The sequence below is a fragment of the Bipolaris zeicola genome (assembly GCF_000523435.1).
Source record: "Bipolaris zeicola 26-R-13 unplaced genomic scaffold scaffold_16, whole genome shotgun sequence".
Taxonomy (NCBI): Eukaryota; Fungi; Ascomycota; class Dothideomycetes; order Pleosporales; family Pleosporaceae; genus Bipolaris; species Bipolaris zeicola.
The window spans coordinates 146,464-166,662 of record NW_006912065.1 but is presented as its reverse complement, the minus strand read 5'-3'; the positions used below and the strand labels follow the sequence as shown (position 1 = coordinate 166,662).

Here is a 20,199-nt window from a genome sequence, read left to right as displayed (position 1 = left end):
CTTGCTCTCCTTTTGCAACATATGTGATTCAAATAGAGTATTAAACAACGACAGCAACGACCGCTCCACCCACCACAGCCAAAATCCCTCCACCAAGTACGCCTACGCTGTGACGCACGGCTGCACCAGTAAATTGCGCTGGACTCCCGCTCGAACTCATACTAGGCGTCATCATCGCGCCTCCGCCCGCCGTCATCGTCATTGTTTTATCGCCGTCCATGCTGATGATCATGGGCTTTGTTTCGTTGCCGGCTGCACAGGAAGGTACGGGTACGTTCGAGCGGGTTACGATAACGTCGGAGGGCATGGCGCTGGGGCAGGCGGGGTGGATGGTTAGGGTTGAGAGAGGGGCGCTGTGGCTGGGTGTTAGTTGGATGGATAGATGGGAGGATGGGAGGAGGGACTGACTCCGATGTTGCTGTTACTGTGGCGAGGAAGAGGGGGAGGGGGTTGAGGAGGGGGGTTGAGAGTCTCATGGTTGTCTGTGTGTTGTGATGTTTAGATTTCTTGGAGGTTCGGGGATGGAGAAGGGGGAGGGAGGGAGGGAAGTAAGGTAGATGATAATGTATCTTGTCTTTATTGCTTCAAGTAGACAATTAGACGATTATTCAGTTAAACCAAGTCGTCCAAAGCATTCTTTCTACTTTCGCTCTCAGAGTCTTTAAACTTAACTCCCTTGCTTTCCACACTACACCCTCACTTACTTTCTTCTCGCCTCGGCTTTCTCTACTTCCACGCCGCCGCCACCGCCACCACCACCACCACTACTATCCTTCTGCTTCCCTCGAAAACTTGATTAGTCTGTATACCCAAACCCCCAGCCCGCCCTTCTGCAAGTTACACCCAACTACCGACTACCGGATCAAACGTCTTCCACTCGGGAAACAGCGCTGCCGAAAGACTAAGCAGGTACGGTTTAGGTATCGATCGTAGTATCTGGACTCGCGGTTTCAGACATACACGGCTAGAGCGAATGTGTATGTCGATCTACTAGTGTAAATTGGGCTCTGAGATTTTTCGGAGGGAGGGTATCCCGGGGCAAGGGCGAACGACGCCTTTGCGGTGGATGAGTCGGGGGCGGGAACATGGATGAGTTAGTTTACTAGGTTGGCAGTTGTAAATATTTTTTTTGATTGGAGCGGGAGATTTCTATCTGGCGATCACTTTTCTGGTGCTAGGTGCAAAAGAGTGCGGCCGCGGCAAGTGTGGGGATAGTAGTGCGGGTTCTGGAATTCGGCCGCTCGAACGCTTGTGCGGTTGGGTGTTGTTTTGAGATGCGCGTAGCTTCAGGGACGAACGAGATATTGTGAAGAATATACCTTGGCTAAGTTTTATTGGTGGGATTTGGACGTGCTAGTTCACAGTGTACACCTCGAGTATTATGTGCAACAGCATTGGTGGGTTTGTGAGAATTCGTAGTCTTGCAGTACTACAACGGTTGTCTTGCCGTCTTCCCCAACGGGCAACCAAAAATGCAATGAATAAAGTAAAAAGCCACACTCGTCATACATCTCACTGTCCATGACCCGCGACATCCCCATCCGGATACATACAAATTTTCTTCTCTTTCTACCAAAGAAAACCCCGCATCCACCATCGTTCCGCGGATTTACCTCCTGCAATGCACATACGGGCTCGATGTCCCGCGCCCCACGATGTCTTGACAAACAAATCCAGGTTAAACAAAATAAGCCTCGATCTTCCCCCTTCCTAGGGGGGTCCAGTCTCTTCTAATTGGCCAAATCACACCAAGTCGATCGTAGTCCGCCCTGTAGCGCTTTAGCGCACTTTTGTTTCGTTCGGAAGGTCAGCATTCCGTCAATGTGGGGACAAGACTACCACAACAACACCAAAGAAATCGAGCCCAACCCGCAAATGGTGCGGAGTATGGCTTGGTTTCTGCACGCTTATTACACGTCAGTACCGTTTTGGTCTTACAGCCCCCCTGATTAGGAAATTGGAGTTGCTGAGCGTTTCCTGATCGGAACGGTTGCGCCTGGGTGGTTGCGGTATAGAATTTTAAACGTAGGCTAGGATTTGGGGGGAGGGGGCGTCGGATGAGGATCACTCCGTTCGGGCGATTATGTTGTACAATCGACGATGATGACAATGACGGTTGGAGAGGAGTAACAGCGGGACTAGTAGAGTTGGAAGAATGAAAGGGAGGACAGGTATAAAGAGACACTGTAGTCGTGAGAGAGAAAAGAAGGCATCAAGTTCATCATCACTACCACTTGAACACTATCCACAGACTTTGTTACTTTACCAAGTCTCTTAATACCCAATCTTCCAAAAAAAATGAAGTCCACACTCCTCTCCACCACCCTCCTGGCAGCCCTCACCTCCGCCTCGCCCATCTCCCGGCGCGCAGACGGCCCCTCAGACGGCGAAATCCTCAACTACGCCCTCACCCTCGAACACCTCGAAGCGACCTTCTACTCTGAAGCCCTCGCCAAGTACACCGCCGCCGACTTCACCTCTGCAAACTTCACACAGGAAACCTACGAGCGCGTCAAAACAATCGCCGCAGACGAAGCCGCACACGTCTCTTTCCTAACCGCTGGTCTCAAAGCCGCAGGCGCTACACCCGTTGAAGCGTGTACTTACGACTTTGGCTACACCGACATCCCCTCCTTCCTCGCCACCGCCTCCGTGCTCGAAGGCGTAGGCGTAAGCGCCTACCTCGGCGCCGCCGCCGACATAATGTCCAAAACCTATCTCACAGCCGCAGGTTCCATCCTCACCGTTGAAGCCCGGCACGCAGCGTACATCCGGAACAGTATTGCTGAAGCGCCGTTTCCCGTGCCCTTTGATAACCCGCTGGGTTACAACGAGGTGTACACGCTTGCGGCGCAGTTTATCAAGGCGTGTCCCGAGGGTAATCCCAAGTTGCCCGTCAAGGCGTTTCCGGTGCTGAGTGCGGCGCCGGCTGAGAAGGGGAAGATGGGGGTGTACAGCGGAGATAAGATTGTGGCTTCTACGCCCAAGTATACGATTGAAGGAAAGGTTTATGCGGCGTTTATTACGGTTACGGGACCGGTGTTTGTGGATGTGGAGGTTGTAGAGGGAGGATTTGAGGTCATGGTGCCAAAGGAGGGTGTGACGGGTCAGAGTTATTTGGTGCTTACGAGTTGTAATACTGCGGCTACGGATGATACAATTGTCGCTGGTCCAGCGATTGTGGAGGTTATGGCTGCGATGATGTAAAGGGTTTGTCTGTTTTGTCTTTTCCTTACCGCTTCTGAGCTTCACTGGCTGTCTCTTTTTTTACATGCACAGAGAGAGAGAGAGCAAGTATCGTAACAAAGTAACGTCATCACCATCATAATTAATAATTTATTCTTATCAAAGAATCGAGAATTGTTAATGTAGTTTCCATCTTGCTTATCTACACGTGTCTCCCTCCCTTCCTTCCTTTTTTCCCCTTCCCAATCCTAAAACAACCAAGAAAACGATGTTGCAGATACACATCCACATCCACACATACATACTACAGCCCTGCGTCAAGCCCCTGCAGCGCCCCCAAAAAAAAACAAGGGGAGGGAGAGCACCTTGCATATTACGCGCGTTTCCCCGACCCGTCGTGTGTTTACCGAACATGCAGGATACACACAGTTTGATGATCACGACAGGCACCCTGCAGAGAGAAGTCAATTGGGAACCAAAAAAAAGAAAAAGAAAAAGAAAAGAGAAGCCAGGGTGGGGGGGCATGTTTGGTGGGTACCGTGGGGGGAACTTTGCGACATGGGATGTAGGAGTGGGGAGGGTCTTTTTTTTTTTTGCTAAATATAGGTTTTTTGGTGGTTGATAGGTTATGTGCAGAAAGTGAGTTTATGTGTGGGAGTGTGGGAGTGAAAGCGAGAAAAGGAAAAATGTTGGAGATGGGAGAGAGATGTTGGATGTGGATGAATAGGGTGAGAACGTTCACAGTGACTGATACTATAGGGAGAAGAAGATCTTCCAAAATCATTGACATTTCTCATTATTCTATGTCGGCCCAACAGTTCTATCAAATTGTAAAACGTGCAACGAATACACTCTCAACTCAGCGCAGTGTAAAACCAACTTGGCTTCGATTAAAATGTTTCCAGCCAGCCGGAATAAATTCTTTCATCCCATGTGATGTCGTATGTGCGTATATATACAAGCCAGACTTTATGTTCCTCTCTTCCTCCCATAACCCCCCCCCCTGTTCCCCGACCCACACCCATTCCTCCAATCTCCGATACATTATTCCATGTAACAAAAGGAAACCGGCTCAGCCAACCCCACCGAACAACTAGAGGGTATTCCCCCAACATGTCCGCCCAGATAAGGTCGTGGGCATGAGAGCAAGCAAATCAAGCCACCCCAACCGACCAAGATATCGCGGATCGGTAATGGAAAAAAAGGAAAAAAGACAACAAAACCAGATAAGCACTCGGGTGCTCCCGGTTCCAAATATACAAGACCCTCTTTTGTTGGGCAAGGAGATGGATGATGCCGCGCCTTGGGAAGGAAAGTGAAAAAAACCCGTCCTCCACTACAAATGGATGATGCCAGAAATCACAAAGGACTATTTTCCTTTGTGTGAAATAAAAAAAAACGCCAACCAACGCCATGCCGTCATGCAAGAACTCGTGGTGAGAAGGAATCGGTGATATGCGGTCGTTGCGCTCGTCTAATGTTGGTACGATGTCGGTAACGACTGACCGCCGCAGTCGGGAATCTTGAGGCCGGGCTTGAGGTTGCGGTCAACGTCCATGAGACCCCATTTGTCTTCCCACTCTTTGCCTTTTTCGTTGTACTTGATCTTCCATGGCTCATCGAATGCAGAGAACCTAGATGGCTGTTAATTTTTTGCGTCTATTTGCTTTTTTCTAAAGAATAAACTCACCAGAAATACTCGGTACCATTCTTCAGACTAGGGCAGATCCAGTCTTCCATAAACTGATTCATTTCGTCAATACCAGCAACAGATCCGCCTGTGCAAGTCGTGGCTCCACCGCAGTCGGTACCGCCTCCAGATGGCCAGCCAACTTCTGCAATAACCTGGTGAATCTTGTTCTGGCTGGCAGTAAGAGCAACGTCGTGAGTTTGCCAAAAGTCCCAGGTCCATCCAGCGGCCGCCTTGACGTCAACACCGGCGAAGAATGGATGGACGTTGGACATGACAATGTCGACCTTGGTGGCCATGTCGGCGGTCCAGTTGTCGCCAAGATCGGCCATGGCGACGGGGAGTTGGCACTTGTGGTCGGTAATGTTCTTGCGGAAGTCGCTGATGTGGTTGAGGAGCTCATCGGCGGTCAAGTCTTTTCGGAATAGCACCTCGTTGCCGATGATGATGCCCTTGAAGTAGTCACAGCCATAGTCGTCAAGGATATCCCAGGTCTGGGAAATCTGTCGCTGGGTAGTGGTGTCGTTGCTGTCGAGCCAGACTCCGAGCCAGATCTTCATGGAATCCTTAATTTCCAGGCGCTCAATGGCGTGGATAAGCATCTGGGTCTGGTTGCAGTCAGTACCATATAGGCGGACAGAGTCGGTCAACTGTGACATGACGGCCAAGTCACGCGTAATGTTATTCTGCGATGGTGGGACGTGGATACAGTCTGGGTATTGCGAGTTGAGCGGCGTGTAGTCCATGCCGGGGAAGACCTTGTGCAGATTGGGGTTGTTCAGGAGGGCTTTGATCTCTGACGAGTCTTTGCCAAGGTCGTCCTTGTTGTCTTTGGCAACATCGTTGGCAGCTTGTTGCGCCTTTTCTGCGTTGCCTGAGCCGCCGCCCCGGTTGATGGTGGCACCGAGGACACCACCGAGGATTGCGCCCATCATGATGACTGTGATGATTGCAATGGCTATCCACATTCTCTTCTTGCGCTTCTTCAGGTCGTCTTCTGCCTTCCAGCTTGCAATCTTTTCGGGCATGAGCTCTCCGCTTCCGTTGACCATGGGCACTGTGTCGTACTTGTTGCCGTCGCGCGCGGCGCTGTAGGCGGCAGCACCTGCAGCTGCAGCTGCACCTGCGCCGGCGGCGCCATTGTTGATTGATGATCCAGGGGAGCCATTGCGGCTGCTGCCGTCGCGTGAGCTGCCAAAGGGGACAAAGGAACGGCGCTTGTTCTGCAGGGCCTCGCTAGGTCCCATTCCCCAATCGTCGTCATTGTCCACTTCGTTTGGATTAATCTGACCCATTTGCGGGGCGAGGTTCTGGGCCGACGACGAGTAGCGGTTGTAGGGCGTGTCGGAGTAGGTGCGACCACTGTGGGATGAGTGAGGCATGCTGAGGAGGGAGCTATCGCTCGAGTACATGCCAGGAGCGAGAGGCGCAGCGGAGCCGTTTGAGCGCGAAGAGTACATTGGGCGAGGGACCATGGAGGCGTCATAGTCATTGAAGGGTGAAACAGGCGAAACAGGCGAAAGGTTGCCAGGGACACCCAATGGGCGGCCTGAGTCGATGCCTCGTGTGGGCGGCGCGGAGGCTGGCGACTGGTGTACAGCCATGGTGTTGTCGGAGAAGGCGTGGCCAGGCGTCGAATAGTCGGAGTAGTTGTTGGGGTCAGCGTAGGGTGGGTGGCTATTCATGTGCTGGGCTACAGGCGTGCGATGGACGGGTGGAGGGGGAGGGCTGTCGTCGGCGGAGGCGGCGTCGGTGTATTGAGCTTGTCCGAGTGGCCAGGCTTGTTGCTGGTGGTAGGCCATTTTGGGCAGACTTTTTCCTACAGAAGATGCTGCAAGAAGCGAGGACGTCTTAGGCGGCGGCGCACCGCTCGGGGGATGGGTCGCAGCGGACTATTGGTGGGGGCGTGGGCGATTGGGGCGGGTGTCTTTGTTTGTTCTTGCAGGGCGAGGCAGGGCGTGTGCTTTGGGGCGGGAGCACAGGCAGCCAAAAGAAATGGTGCGGCGGTGGGTGGAGTGGGATGGTGGGAGGGAATGGGAGGAGAGAGCGAGAGAGAGAGAGGTTTGGTGGAGTGGATAGACAGGACAGGACAGGACAGGACAGGATGCAGGCAGGGCAGGATGCAGGCAGGGCAGGGCAGGGCAGGGCATCTGGCAGGCCGGGTAAGACGGGCTGGTACCACGGAGGCTGACGGGGTGTGGGCGCCGGGGCTGGCCCGCCGCAGCATTTCACCCAGGAAACGCGGTGGACCAACGGCCGCGAACCCACTGGTGACGTCGGCCAACCCAGCCATCCTCGCCCTCCCCAACAGGTTTTGCGCCGCCGCCGTATTCGCACAAGTACTTGGTAGTGTAGACGACAGTGTGTACATGTGTAAATACGTACACGATGCATTCACTGGCGTGCGCGAGTAAGGAAGTAGTACCATTAGCCGCAGCGATCAATGGGTAGGTGATGATGATGATGATGATGATGATGCTGTGCGCCCACGTCAATAAATCAACGACACCACACGCATGCGCCCCATGCTTTGTTGTGTGGCGGGAGTCGACATGTATATCAAGTATGGATGAGTATTAGGTGCCTGGCTGTGCGACGCCCGCTGCGTGAAAACAAGCAGCCAGGGTGGGCTCAGTGGGCCGCCTATCCAATCTCCGCTATCTCAGCATCGCCGTCGAGGAGGCTGGTGGTTGGCTGTCTTTGTCCACCCTCCTTCTTTTCCGGACAATCGTTATAACTCCACTCCCCCAAGCCCTCAATCCAATATCCAACACTGCCCGCACCACCAGCATCCACGTACTGCTGCTTGCGTCTCTCTGCCCTCTGCCCTCTGCCCTCTGCCCTCCCCTCCCTCTTCGTACCTGCCAATGCACAGCCCAATGCCGCTTGCAGTAAGTAGAGTAGAGTAGAGTAGAGTAGCATCTGCATCCATCCTCGACACTAGCCAGCCCCACACGATCCAATACATATGGCCTGGTCGCGCAATCGTCGATGGATGCATGCATGCCCTTGTCGTGTTGCTAAGTATTGCTGTCGCTGCTGCAATCATTATTCTACATGCTCCAAACCACCGTCTCATGGCCAGTTTGCCCATTGTGAAACGCAGGCACATTGCACACCACACCATGGCGCCATTGCACCCGACGCCTGCTGCTGCTGCTGCTGCAATCGGCGCAAGGCTCACTCTCTCGTCCCTACCCCGCCCCCGAGCGAAGCTTATCTCACCTTGCGTGTCCCGATGCCAGAGCCGCGTCAGCGACCATTTCTTCTGCCGCCTCTTAGCCTCGACATGATGGCTTCTATCTAACTACACACTCATCGCCTCGTGCCCCAACCTTGCTTCTGCTTCCACCACCACTACCACCACCACATGCTCCCTTCCGCCGCCATCCGCGCCCCAGCCGTCGTGGTCTTGGTCCTCCGCCCGCATTGCAACTCGCCCCAACCACTCAAGTCCGTGCTGCACAGTCGCATCATGTCTTCACGAACCGGTCCTGCCCCGGCCTTGGCATGGCTTGTAGCTTGCTGCTAATTATGAACGGCCTCTAGCCTACCGCTCAACGCAAATCCAACCTGCTGACACGAGTCTGACACCTCCGCTGCAAAAAAAAATCAATCTACCCCAACACTTCGAGGCACGGCACTCACAACACGACCCCAACTCCATGTTGGCACGCCTGTTGGCCCTGCTGCTAGGCCAACAACTGTCGTGCCTTCCCTTTTGAGTATTGCCATGCCCACCACATGGGGACGCGTATCCTCTGCTGCATCGATTCCTGTGACAACACTCTGCTCAACCAACCCATACATATGCATTTTCTCTCTTGTTAATTTATTCGCTCACACCAACTACCCACCCCTTGCAATACCCCCATGGTGTGCTCCCAAACCTTCTTTGCAGTGTCATCTCGCCGCGCCTTGGCCCAGCTCACTTCCTTCCTCTCGTCTCCTCGCTGGCCTACTGCATAGGCTCCCCCTCCCATCTCCCTCTGACTGCTGAAAGCCACCTTGTCCCCTGCCAATGTTCCCTTGGCAGGATACCGCCCCGTACTCAGAGACACCATGACCTGTCCACACACCTCGGGGCTCGTCATGTACCAGCTCGCCAATGGCTTCAACACCCTCCACAGAATACGGAACCATAGCGGGTTTTCCTCGCTCAGAAAAGTGGGGCCGTCTACTAGTCCAGGGTAAATGTGTACAAAACTGATTTTTCCCTCATGTTGCTCGGCCAGTAATTCAAAAATAAATGTCTTCATGAAGCACGTCCGCTTGCGCACTTCGGTCACACTGTAGATTGCTGCCTCGGGCGCACCAATCGGCACCTCACCTGCCTTGATCTGGTCCTCGACTGATCCCGCAAAAATGGAAATGACATGCGCCGTCGTCGGACTTGCTCTAAGCAACCCACTCAGATTCTGTATGAATCGGATGCGCGAGTAGTAGAGCAACGACATTTGCGAATCAATTCCTTCTTCCGTGACTGCAATCACTCCAATCAGTATATGAAACTCTGGCGGAACAAAAAACAAACAACAAATAACCTACGAGGTGATGGTGCCAATGGCGACAGCGCCGAACTCATGTACAATGCATCCAACCTCGGTGGTCCGCCGGCAAACGCACCTGCCTCCTCTTGCCGTATAATCTCCTCACTCACAGCATCCACCTCACTCATCAAAGCCAAATTCTTCGCCCTAATGAACCGCCACTCCGAGCCCGCGCTCGTCTCACGACCAGATTGCATCAATCTCTCTGCCCGTTCAGCATTGCGTCCCACGAGATAAACCCGGAGTTTAGCTCCATGTCCCGCAAACGTCGAGGCAAACGTTTGTGCTACATACGATCCAATACCGCTTGTACCTCCAATCAGGGCCACGACAAGCGGTGGCCCATCCGGTAGCTGCGCAATGCTCGAGCGGATGGTTTCGACGTCTGGCATTGTTAGTCTTGCGAGGTGGGCTGATGATGAGTGTACTCGAGCGTAAGACGCAATCAGCAGATGCTGGATATGTGTATTCGACTACATGTTCATATAAATCTCTGATTTGTATTACCCAATATTCTGCAGCAGGAGGCCTTATTTCTACCATTGCTAATATGCTCGTTGTATATTGCCGTTACGCCCGTTTGCATAGTACGTCCTGTGTTGCTGGCCTATCAGAGCTGGCGTGTTTACAGGCTTAAGTCCGTAAGTCCGGGAGCCATCCGTCATAACACTCTTGCAACCAGCAAATCCTATACACATACATGTCCTATTTTCCGTTCCACGCATCGATGACATCCTGGACTTTGAGCGGTTTGATCTCAGGAAACCAGTCGTTTTTGCACTTTGTCATATCCATATCAAAGCCACCTCCCAAATATGACAACGCGGCAGCCGAAAACATCGGGATCCATTCCGGACTGGGCAACCATTCCCTTACATTTGGTGGCAGGGTCATCTTGCCTGCTCGAATGTCCTCCTCCGTATCATAGTGGACTTCGAATTTCACACCCTTTGTCTGCTCGGCGCGCTGCACAAATTGCTTTAGAGTAAGGCGATCGGCAGCGAAGAAAGCTGATTCAGGCCAATTGGGAACATCCATCATGCCAACAACGAAGCGTGCCGCATCCGCGGTATGCGTGAAGACCATAAAGGTCTCGCCGTCTCCCGGTATGGCAGCAAAATTGTGAGCCAAATCGATGAATATGCCAACAATCTTGCGCGGGTCCAGCACACTGCGAACATGAGGGTAGCCCCAGAAATCAAGAAAGATGCCAATGCAGACGAGACTGTACTCCAAGTCTGTCTTGGCGAGCGCTTCACGAGCCTTGAACTTGTACGTGTATGAAGGTGGATGTTTGACCATTCTAGATGACTCATGTCAGAAACTACCTTTTTTTCTTATCCAAGAGAAGTATAGAGAGGGGGAGCAGGGATCCTACGTGCTCTTTATGGTAGTCGGCACCGAACTCGCTGGGAATGAACCGCTTCACACACCCAGCACCGACAGATGCCTCAATCAGATTCAACTGCGCCTGGCCGCTCGACTCGTCTCCAATGGACAGCGCAGATATGACCGTGTGGATGGACTGCGCCTTCAACGCCTCCGCGAGACCAGAGGTCGAGGTGTAATCAACAACTATAGCTTTTGCATCATCGCTAGGTGTCCGGGTGAAGATGACATATTCGTGCATATCCTGGGCTTTTAGAGCATTGTGGATGGCCAGGCCAATGCCAGATGTGCCACCCGCAAGCGCGATCTTGACCATCTGATAGAAGTTGCTGTTGAATGCCTGGCTGGAACGATAACGGTGTGATACTAACAAGACATAAGAGAATATTAGGTTTAAATATTTCACCTAGTATTTAAGAGGCGGACGGGACCAGAAGCATGTCACTGTGTCTTGTATGAAAACCTGAGGAAGGTTCAGCCCCTCGGAGACCACACTTCGGACCAAAATGCTCCACGGTCACGTGTATGGGAAGAGTAAAGCATACATAGCCCCCTCCCCGTCCAAACCTCAAGACTTCCTTTAAGAATTTCGTCTTTAGTACACTCCCAAATTCAACATGTTTTTTGTGTGTGCCTAATCTGCGACATTGCTTCATAAAAAGTGGGTGGGTTTTCTGGAAACCTGATGATTTCCGGGATAAGTAAGCTAGAGATATACTTAGTAGGACTTCCGAGTGCGATGTTTTTGTATCGCTACTACGCCTTATCCTGACTTGGATTTAGTATTATGAAGTTTCAAAGTAACTTAATAAAATTGGTAATGTAGGTGGTTAGTGAACTTTGTAATTGTTGGATGTTATGTAAATGGTGTGGATCCTAAGTTGGTGGTTTGGTTTCATGTGGTAGCTGTCGTTGTTGTGCCATGCGTCTTGTCAGACTTGGGACTAACAGCAAGCTCTTGCATCAACGCATTGTAAGCACACGTGTATTACACACTGCACTTGCTCGTGGAGATGACCAAAATGCTTTACAAATACGATGGCTCGATTGAGTAATTAGCGTATCTACTAGTATACGTGTGTATATTGTAGCTACTTAATTGAGACCGATGCTGCATCCCTTTGTCCTAGAAGTCTGACATTAAAAACTCTATGGATAGAAATGACATCACCAACAATAAAATTACAGCAAAGCCTAGATTGCACAACTCTACATCGCTTGTACGCGCTCTCCAGCTCCGTCCAATGCGACATGTATGGGCTGGGCCTCGCCGACAGTGACAATCTTAGCTTCGCCTACTAGGGTGTCCGACCCCACAAGAACGGTCCCTGAGAAGCAACGGCGAGATTTGCCCGCCATCACAACACGTAGCATCTCAACACTCGAACAAAGCAATTGGCACTTGGCCCACACATCAATTGCTCCTCTTTCCCTAACACTTAGTGGTACACATAATTGATTTTGGCATCTCCTTCCGGTAAGTGCAAGAGAACAGGTGCCCCACCGACCATCTGCAGCTCTCTGGACACAGTAGCTAACACTCGACCTCGCCCGTGCAGCTACCCGACATCCACCATGAGCAACCTTTTCGAGGCAAAGGTCAAGAGCGTACTTTCCGGCGATACCGTCGTCCTCCACAACATCAAGGACCCAAAAGCAGAGCGCATACTCAGCCTAGCCTTTGTAACAGCGCCGCGATTGAGACGAGAGGGAGATGAGCCCTTCGCCTTCGAGTCACGCGACTATCTCCGCCGCCTGCTGGTAGGCAAGGTCGTCCGATTCCAAGTCCTGTACAAAATACCCACAGGCGCGAACCGCGAATATGGCCTCATTGTCACACCCAACAAGGAGATACTACCCCAACAAGCCGTCGCCGCAGGCTGGGTGAAGCTGCGAGACGACGCTGGCCGCAAAGAAGACTCGGACGAAGCGGCCAATCTGATTGAGAGACTCCAAGTAGACGAGGCACGCGCCAGGGCAGACTCAAAGGGAATCTGGGCCGAGACGGGTGGCAGGATCAACGTGGCTTTAGAGCTGAGCGATCCCCACAAGTTTGTTGAGCAGAACAAGGGCAAGGACATTGACTCGATTGTCGAAAAGGTCCTTTCCGGCGACCGTCTCATCGTGCGCCTCCTTCTTTCGCCCACCGAGCATGTGCAAACCATGGTCCTCCTCGCTGGTATCCGCGCGCCAGCAACACAACGAACGAACCCCTCGGACGGAAAGGTGCAACCGGCTGAGCCATTTGGTGACGAGGCACAACAATTTGTTGAGGCAAGGATGCTCCAGCGCGGTGTGCTCGTTCAGGTACTCGGTACTACACCCAATGGCCAGCTCGTTGCAGATGTCAAGCACCCGACCCAGGGCAGCATCACACCTTTCCTCCTCAAGAACGGTCTCGCAAAGTGCACCGACCACCACACGACCCTTTTGGGCCAGCAAATGGGTATACTGAGGGGAGCTGAGAAGCAGGCAAAAGAAGGTCGATTGGGCGTGTACAAGGAACACGTTGCGCCCAAGGTCACCCGGGCAGGCGAGCAAGAAGCCACCGTCAGCCGAATCCAGAGCGCAGACACGCTTTTCCTGCGGAACAAGGCCGGTGCAGAGAAGCGCATCAACCTCAGCAGCGTCCGTCAACCAAAGCCTACTGATCCTAAGCAATCGCCATGGGTGGCCGAGGCAAAGGAGTTCCTGCGCAAGAAGCTTATTGGAAAGCATGTCAAATTCCACGTTGATGGAAAGCGGCCAGCCAGCGATGGCTACGATGAGCGAGAGATGTGCACCGTCACCATCCAGGGCAAGAATGTTGGTCTGATGCTTGTCGAGAACGGCATGGCTTCGGTCATCCGCCACCGACAGGACGACACGGATAGGAGCCCCATCTACGATGACCTCCTACTGGCTGAGCAAGCTGCGCAAGAGGAGAAGAAGGGGCTGTGGTCGGACAAGGCGCCGTCTATCAAACAGTACGTCGACTACTCGGAGTCGCTTGAAAAGGCCAAGCGCCAACTCACCGTACTCTCCCGGCAACGCAAGGTACCCGCAATTGTGGACTTTGTCAAGTCTGGATCGCGTTTCACTGTACTGGTACCACGCGAGAACGCAAAACTCACCTTTGTCCTCTCTGGTATTCGTGCGCCTCGATCTGCGCGTAACGAGAACGAAAAGGGGGAGCCGTTTGGCAAGGAGGCACACGAATTCGCCAACCGACGTTGCCAGCAGCGAGACGTTGAGATCGACGTCGAGGACTGCGACAAGGTCGGTGGTTTCATCGGTACTCTCTACATTAACCGTGAGAACTTTGCAAAGACGCTAGTCGAGGAGGGTCTTGCAACAGTCCATGCCTACTCCGCGGAGAAGTCTGGAAACGCAAACGAGCTGTTTGCTGCTGAGCAGAGGGCCAAGGACGCACGCAAGGGCTTGTGGCATGACTATGACCCTTCACAAGAGGACGACGGCGAGGAAGTTGAAGCTGCTGAAGCTACCAACGGCGAGGCTGCTCCATCAGCAAAGGCAGACTACCGCGATGTCATCATCACACATGTCGAAGACGATGGCCGACTCCGACTCCAGCAAATTGGTAGCGGTACATCGGCCTTGACGTCGCTCATGGACGCCTTTGGCAAGTTCCATCTCAACCCAGCAAACAGCCAAGGCCTGTCCGACGCTCCCAAGGCTGGTGAGTTCGTCGCAGCCAAGTTCACTGCTGATGATCAATGGTACCGCGCGCGTATTCGACGCAACGACCGTGAAAACAAAAAGGCCGAGGTCGTGTACATTGATTATGGTAACTCTGAGATAATCCCATGGTCACGCCTCCGCCCTCTTTCACAGCCTCAGTTCTTGCCATCAAAGCTTAAGCCACAAGCTGTCGAGGCACAGTTGGCATACATCCAACTCCCTGGCAACTCCGAGTACCTCCAGGATGCGGTATCATTCATCTCGCAAGAGACTGCCGACCGTGAGCTCGTTGCCAGAGTCGAGGCAACTGAGAAGGACGGCATGCTCTGGGTCACTTTGTACAACCCTAGCCAGAGCAAAGACGGCACTGAGAGCATCAACGCAGACATTCTGAGTGAAGGTCTCGCCATGGTGCCTAAGAAGCTACGACCATTTGAGCGCAGTGGCGGAAACATCTTGGCTGCCTTGAAGAAGAAGCAGGATATCGCCAAGGAGGAGCGTCGCGGCCAGTGGGAGTATGGCGATCTTACCGAGGACTAGGTTGTTGACTTGTCTTTGATTTGGCATCAGTTGAACCTGGATATGACTTGTATGAGAAAACAAAAGTTGGCACACAGCAGGACTGAAAGAAAATGGCTTGGAAGTATATGCTAACGATGTTGTAATATTAAAAAAAAGTCTATGCATTCGATTACGTTGTGCTATAGTTCCAGGCTGCTGCTCACATGTTGAAATTTGTTAGTGTCGTCGTGACTATGGCATACCGGCGTGCCAGCGTGCCGCCATAGCAGGTGAGACATTATTACTCATTACAGCCTCGCTATCTACAACAATGACGAATGTTGTTTCAGTAGAGATCGCGATAACGCTCATTTGTGGCTTCTGTATTAGCATGTCGAATTGTATGCATGCACGTTCATCGTTGCCTGAGGCCGTCGCACACTCCGTAGGTCAGCCCTGCCGCGGTGGTGGCGCAGGCGGAGAAGGTTGCACTGTGATTGGTTGCTCGGCGACGGAGATCTTTCCCCCACCATCCAAGGAGCTGAGGCGGTGCCTGTAGGCAACCATCAAATGCACCCTGGTTAGACAGAACACGAGTCTTGCGCCATGGCGACGGGCCCCAAGGCAGTCGTGTTGCAGGCACCCCTCATGCATCCCCTCACATAGCTAATAATCGCCTTCCCCCCCTCATCGCGCGTCGCAGCAGCCTTTGCGACGACTTGCCAGCCCGCTTGTGACCATGGAAACGATTAGCAGACTGCCGCGGCGCTTGACACAGCTCTATTCAGACACCAAAACCACCTGCGATGCTGTAGTGGAGCAGGATGCCAAAGACACGCCAGAATCGCACGCGCTGCATCGCAAATTCCGGATTCAAAAGGACAGGCTCATAACATGGGGCGTCGACTGGAGCGATAACGCCAAAGGAAAGCAAGGCGACATTGACGACAGCGTCGAGGAAGCTGGCATGACGGAGACTGTCACGAGTGTGCTTGGGACCATCAAGGAGATTCTCGATGAGGCAGAAAGAATGCACCCGGGCGCATCTGCTGCTGGTGTGGGAAAGACATTATCTGGAGAGAAGAGTCGGCCTGACCCGCCCTCGTGGGCGCCCGCTGACAAGTCACGTTACGAGGACTTGATCAAGGACCTCACCACTTCCATTGACATACTGTACGACCTGTCCCGCAACCGAAGAAACCAGAGAGGCCAAGAGCGAGGAAGCAGCCCAGGAAAAGCTGCACCACGATCTCGTCAACACGGCACTGCAACACCAGTGTTCCTGTCGCCAGACTACAACGCATCCGACCTGACGCTCGTAAACCCAGCCACCTTCTCGTCGAATGCTCAGATTCCCCGGTCCAACCTTCCACCAAAACTAGAATACACTGACCTCATTCTGCCCGACGAGGAACCGCCACCATACGAAAGTGTTGGAACCACATCTGTTCGTGTCATTGGCCGCTTACGATCTAGAAACAACTCGCATACCTGGAAAGCAGACAGTGGCAGAGATAAAGAGACCTGTGTACTCGTAGATTACGCAAGCTACGATCCTACCTATCGCCTTACCGGAGTTTCGCCATCGACGGAACGTCTCGAGGCTCTCTTGGGTATACTAACAAAGTTGTCTAACAGCCAATCTTTCCACGGCACACTCAAGTGTCTCGGATACATTGAAGATCCAAACCAGCCGCGATTCGGTTTGGTATTCGAATTGCCGAGTTCCGTCTATTCCGGACCTCTCGATTCACACAAATCTAAAGACGACTTGACGCCAGTTACCCTACTGAGCGTGCTTCAGACGGGATCCAAATCCTTGCACAACTCCAACAGCGCGACCCCACCACTCGAAGACCGCTTTCGTCTGGCCTTTACTCTCGCCTTGACTTTTAGCAAGATCCATGGCGATAATTTTGTTCACAAGGACGTTAATAGTACTAATATTGTGCTATTTAAGAAGAACAAGCGCCATTCTGCAAACAACAGAGCCCTACAGTATTCACTACGAACCCCTGTTATCTGCTCATTCGATATCTTTTCCGACTGCGACGTCGAGGCCGCCAACACGATGCCGACACTAAACATCTACCGCCACCCCGATGATCCCAAGTGTACTGGCGAAAAGCACCCGTACACGCCTAGTTTCGATCTATATGGTCTGGGCTTAGTGCTACTTGAAGTGGGTCTGTGGCAGCCGCTCTTTGACTTGTGGAAACAAAAGTATACGCTCCGCGATTTCAAGCAAAGAATCGAGGATGTGTATATCAGGAGGCTTGCGTCCAAATGTGGAACGGCCTACATGCAAGTAGTGCGCGACTGTTTCTGGGCTGCCGATGCAAGGGGTGACGCTGCAGACGTCTACCCAGTCTATTCCCGCATACTTACTAGGCTACAGCGCTGCTGTATGCTGGACGAGTCCGAGCCCGGATTCGACCTGAAAGACTTGCGGCCTGACGCTGTGCCCATACAACACGCGTCTCCACTGAAGCGCAAGAGTGGCAGCCAGACTCAGCTTGCTACTGAAGCTCAGCAAAGTCCATCCTATAGAAGCGCAAAGAGATGGGCTATGGAAAAGGGATCACAGGCGTTGGAGAGAACCAAGTCTTTGTCAAGAAAATCACCTGACCTTTCACTCGCACGAAACCCATCACGAAGCTCACAACACTCAATCCGAAAGAGCATCTCGGAAAGCCTACGGATGATGAGCCCCAAGCAAGACACACTGGATCTAGAATGGGAACCGAGGGATCCACTTGAGGAATCGGGCACCCTTGTTGCGACGCCACCGAACTCGCAAGACCCAAGTGATGCCTCATCACTGTATCGAGAGCGAGTAGTTACTGCCGCTTCAACGATACAGCGCGCATGGAGGCAGTCACGCAAACCTCCGGGTCAGCCCGTATCCCTGAAAGACTACAAGGAAAAGATCACAATCATCCAGAATGCTTGGCGACAGTCAAAGCAGAAGCAGACGAACAGCACCATTTCAGCTCTCGTTACTGACGGAATCCGCCACTGGCCGCAGGCTACCCTTGGGTACCCAACGCCCGAGCCCGAGCCTGAGATTCACAGCCGCACAGTGGATTCGAGCGAGAGTTTTGTCACGTCTTCGATACAGATCGAGACGGAAAATGAACCCATCGCTCGTCCAAAGATGCGCTTGTTTCCCATCAAGTTCACGCCCGAGATTGTGGAAGAATGGCACTCGACTATGCTGCCTCGTCTCGAGCGCCTCATCGAGCGTGCACTCAAAGACTCCGAGGAAACCGTCAGCATCGATCTCGTTGCTGTAGGAGAAGTTCTGGAGAAGGCCAAGCCAACAGTCTTTGTCACCTGCAGTAGTGTTGCAAAGGTTAGGGCTATTCTGGGTCGCCGCTTTCGATACGACGAGAATGTGTATGATTTGAAAGTCAGGAGGGGCAAGATTAGGAGATCGAAAATGAGTCGCTCGTCACGTCGTACTCGGTATGTTTTTTGTTTGTGAACTACGAGCAAGTGACTAATTCTTACAGACCTCCTCATCGCTCCATGATGAACACCGACTCGTATGGCGCTGATATGGCTGTCATGAATCCATGGCATCAGCAACGCCCACTCTGTGGAGCATCTATCGGTGCCTTCAATGGACAGCACCTACCACCAGTTTCATATGGTGGAGTTATTCTAGTCGATGATGAGCCATTGGGTATGAGTGTCCACCACCTGCTCGATGCGCCATCAGACGATGAGAGTGACGGCGGCGAAGACTACGATAGGCCATACCCAAACGAAACCACGTTGTCAAGTGCAGCCAACAACCCCTGGCTGATGGGTATGGGCACGCAGCCAGGTGTTTACTTGGAGTCAGAGGAGCCTGCTCCTATGTGGAATCTTGAACTATCTGATGATGAAGACCTAAGGAGCGAAGACGATGAGGTCGACGCTGACTCGTTTGATTTTTCCGACAGCGAATTCGAATCCGACGATGAATCCGCTGAGGGTATGTTGACAACTTTCGCCATACGGCCATCAAACTAACCAAGGATAGACATGGCTGAGTCTGCCATGTCACGTGCAACTACAGGCGATATCGATGGCATCCTGCCCGGCGAGGGCGAAGAGATCCGAATTACCCAGCCAGCCCTTGACGACGTAGACCCAGATTTCTTTCCCAACGAAGAAGACCGTGACGACGACCATCTCTCCTCCCACGAACTAGGCCACGTCCACGCCTCTTCCGGCATCCGTCGCTGGAAGCGCGATGGTATCCTCCACGAAATCGACTGGGCGCTCCTCAAGCTCAAAGAAGACCGACTCCAACCCTACAACATCTGCCAAGGCGGCCGCCGCTTCTGCTTCGGCAACATGACCCCCGAACAGCGCATCATAGCCTCTAAACTCAAGTCGCCCGTGGACCGCCGCCAATACACGCCCGAAGAAGACGAGTACCCCAACGGCGTCGCACCCGCCTCTTCCCTCGGCGGCCTCGCCGTCCACTGCTTCGGCCGCACAACCGGCCTCCAAGGCGGTATGATCAGCTCCGTCATGTCCGCCGTGCGCATCTACCACCGCAAATCCTTCTCCCGCTCCTGGCACGTCGCCGGCGACTTTGGCGTCGGTGGCGACAGCGGTGCGTGGGTCGTGCAGAATGGTAAACACAAAGTCGTCGGCCACGTCCTTGCTTTCTGCCACAAAAACCGTATCGCGTATATTTGTCCCATGGAAGTGCTACTTGAAGATATCAAACGCACGCTTGGTGCAAAGCGGATTTATCTTCCGGGTTCGATGGAACAGATGTCGTATGCGGCCCGAAGGACACGACAGCAGCAGCATCAGCAAGTTGATGCCATGTCGGACCTGGGTGATAGAGTTCATGGACTCGGTATCGTGGATTCCGCAGTCGACGTCAGAGAAGCGCTTGCATCTGGTCCTCCTCCTCCAAGTGTAAATGCAGGCGGCATCTGGACCCATCGCTCCCCTTTACTCGCCCGTGCAGCAGCAGCAGCACAGGATGCAGCGGATAAAGAGGCGAGAAGCGTGATTCGAAGTAGTATTGTGCGCGTGCCTGAGAGTACGAGGGATGGTGGCATTGAAATGAGTGTTTAGCAATCCACACTTTCCCCCCCTTTTCCTCCTTTTTTTTCTTCCTCTACTTCATGTTTATTAGTATAGCGTTGTCTTTTATATATATACCCGCAATTGAGAAATTTCCACTCTTCC

The 20,199-nt window shown here is 52.9% G+C and overlaps 7 protein-coding genes across 7 annotated transcripts; 3 read left to right on the top strand and 4 right to left on the bottom strand.

Annotated features, from left to right (window-relative positions):
• Window positions 1-40: 40 nt before the first annotated feature.
• On the bottom strand, window positions 41-476 carry COCCADRAFT_23145 (uncharacterized protein; the record flags this gene model as incomplete). Its single annotated transcript, XM_007710243.1, has 2 exons — window positions 41-353; window positions 409-476. 2 exons carry the CDS (start codon window positions 474-476, stop codon window positions 41-43), a joined length of 381 nt encoding a protein of 126 aa, XP_007708433.1.
• A 1,822-nt stretch (window positions 477-2,298) lies between these two features.
• On the top strand, window positions 2,299-3,207 carry COCCADRAFT_86179 (uncharacterized protein; the record flags this gene model as incomplete). The annotated part of the gene is made up of 1 exon (XM_007710302.1): window positions 2,299-3,207. The coding sequence occupies one exon, from the start codon at window positions 2,299-2,301 to the stop codon at window positions 3,205-3,207; it is 909 nt and encodes a 302-aa protein (XP_007708492.1).
• A 1,453-nt stretch (window positions 3,208-4,660) lies between these two features.
• COCCADRAFT_86239 (glycoside hydrolase family 17 protein) lies at window positions 4,661-6,561 on the bottom strand (the record flags this gene model as incomplete). The annotated part of the gene is made up of 2 exons (XM_007710301.1): window positions 4,661-4,820; window positions 4,877-6,561. 2 exons carry the CDS (start codon window positions 6,559-6,561, stop codon window positions 4,661-4,663), a joined length of 1,845 nt encoding a protein of 614 aa, XP_007708491.1.
• A 2,142-nt stretch (window positions 6,562-8,703) lies between these two features.
• On the bottom strand, window positions 8,704-9,818 carry COCCADRAFT_1841 (uncharacterized protein; the record flags this gene model as incomplete). Its single annotated transcript, XM_007710223.1, has 2 exons — window positions 8,704-9,359; window positions 9,425-9,818. 2 exons carry the CDS (start codon window positions 9,816-9,818, stop codon window positions 8,704-8,706), a joined length of 1,050 nt encoding a protein of 349 aa, XP_007708413.1.
• Window positions 9,819-10,131: 313 nt separating this feature from the next.
• COCCADRAFT_33522 (uncharacterized protein) lies at window positions 10,132-11,131 on the bottom strand (the record flags this gene model as incomplete). Its single annotated transcript, XM_007710265.1, has 2 exons — window positions 10,132-10,729; window positions 10,809-11,131. 2 exons carry the CDS (start codon window positions 11,129-11,131, stop codon window positions 10,132-10,134), a joined length of 921 nt encoding a protein of 306 aa, XP_007708455.1.
• A 1,259-nt stretch (window positions 11,132-12,390) lies between these two features.
• On the top strand, window positions 12,391-15,036 carry COCCADRAFT_23140 (uncharacterized protein; the record flags this gene model as incomplete). Its single annotated transcript, XM_007710242.1, has 1 exon — window positions 12,391-15,036. The coding sequence occupies one exon, from the start codon at window positions 12,391-12,393 to the stop codon at window positions 15,034-15,036; it is 2,646 nt and encodes an 881-aa protein (XP_007708432.1).
• A 700-nt stretch (window positions 15,037-15,736) lies between these two features.
• On the top strand, window positions 15,737-20,020 carry COCCADRAFT_23139 (uncharacterized protein; the record flags this gene model as incomplete). The annotated part of the gene is made up of 4 exons (XM_007710241.1): window positions 15,737-18,465; window positions 18,513-18,979; window positions 19,028-19,884; window positions 19,934-20,020. The coding sequence occupies 4 exons, from the start codon at window positions 15,737-15,739 to the stop codon at window positions 20,018-20,020; spliced, it is 4,140 nt and encodes a 1,379-aa protein (XP_007708431.1).
• Window positions 20,021-20,199: the final 179 nt, after the last annotated feature.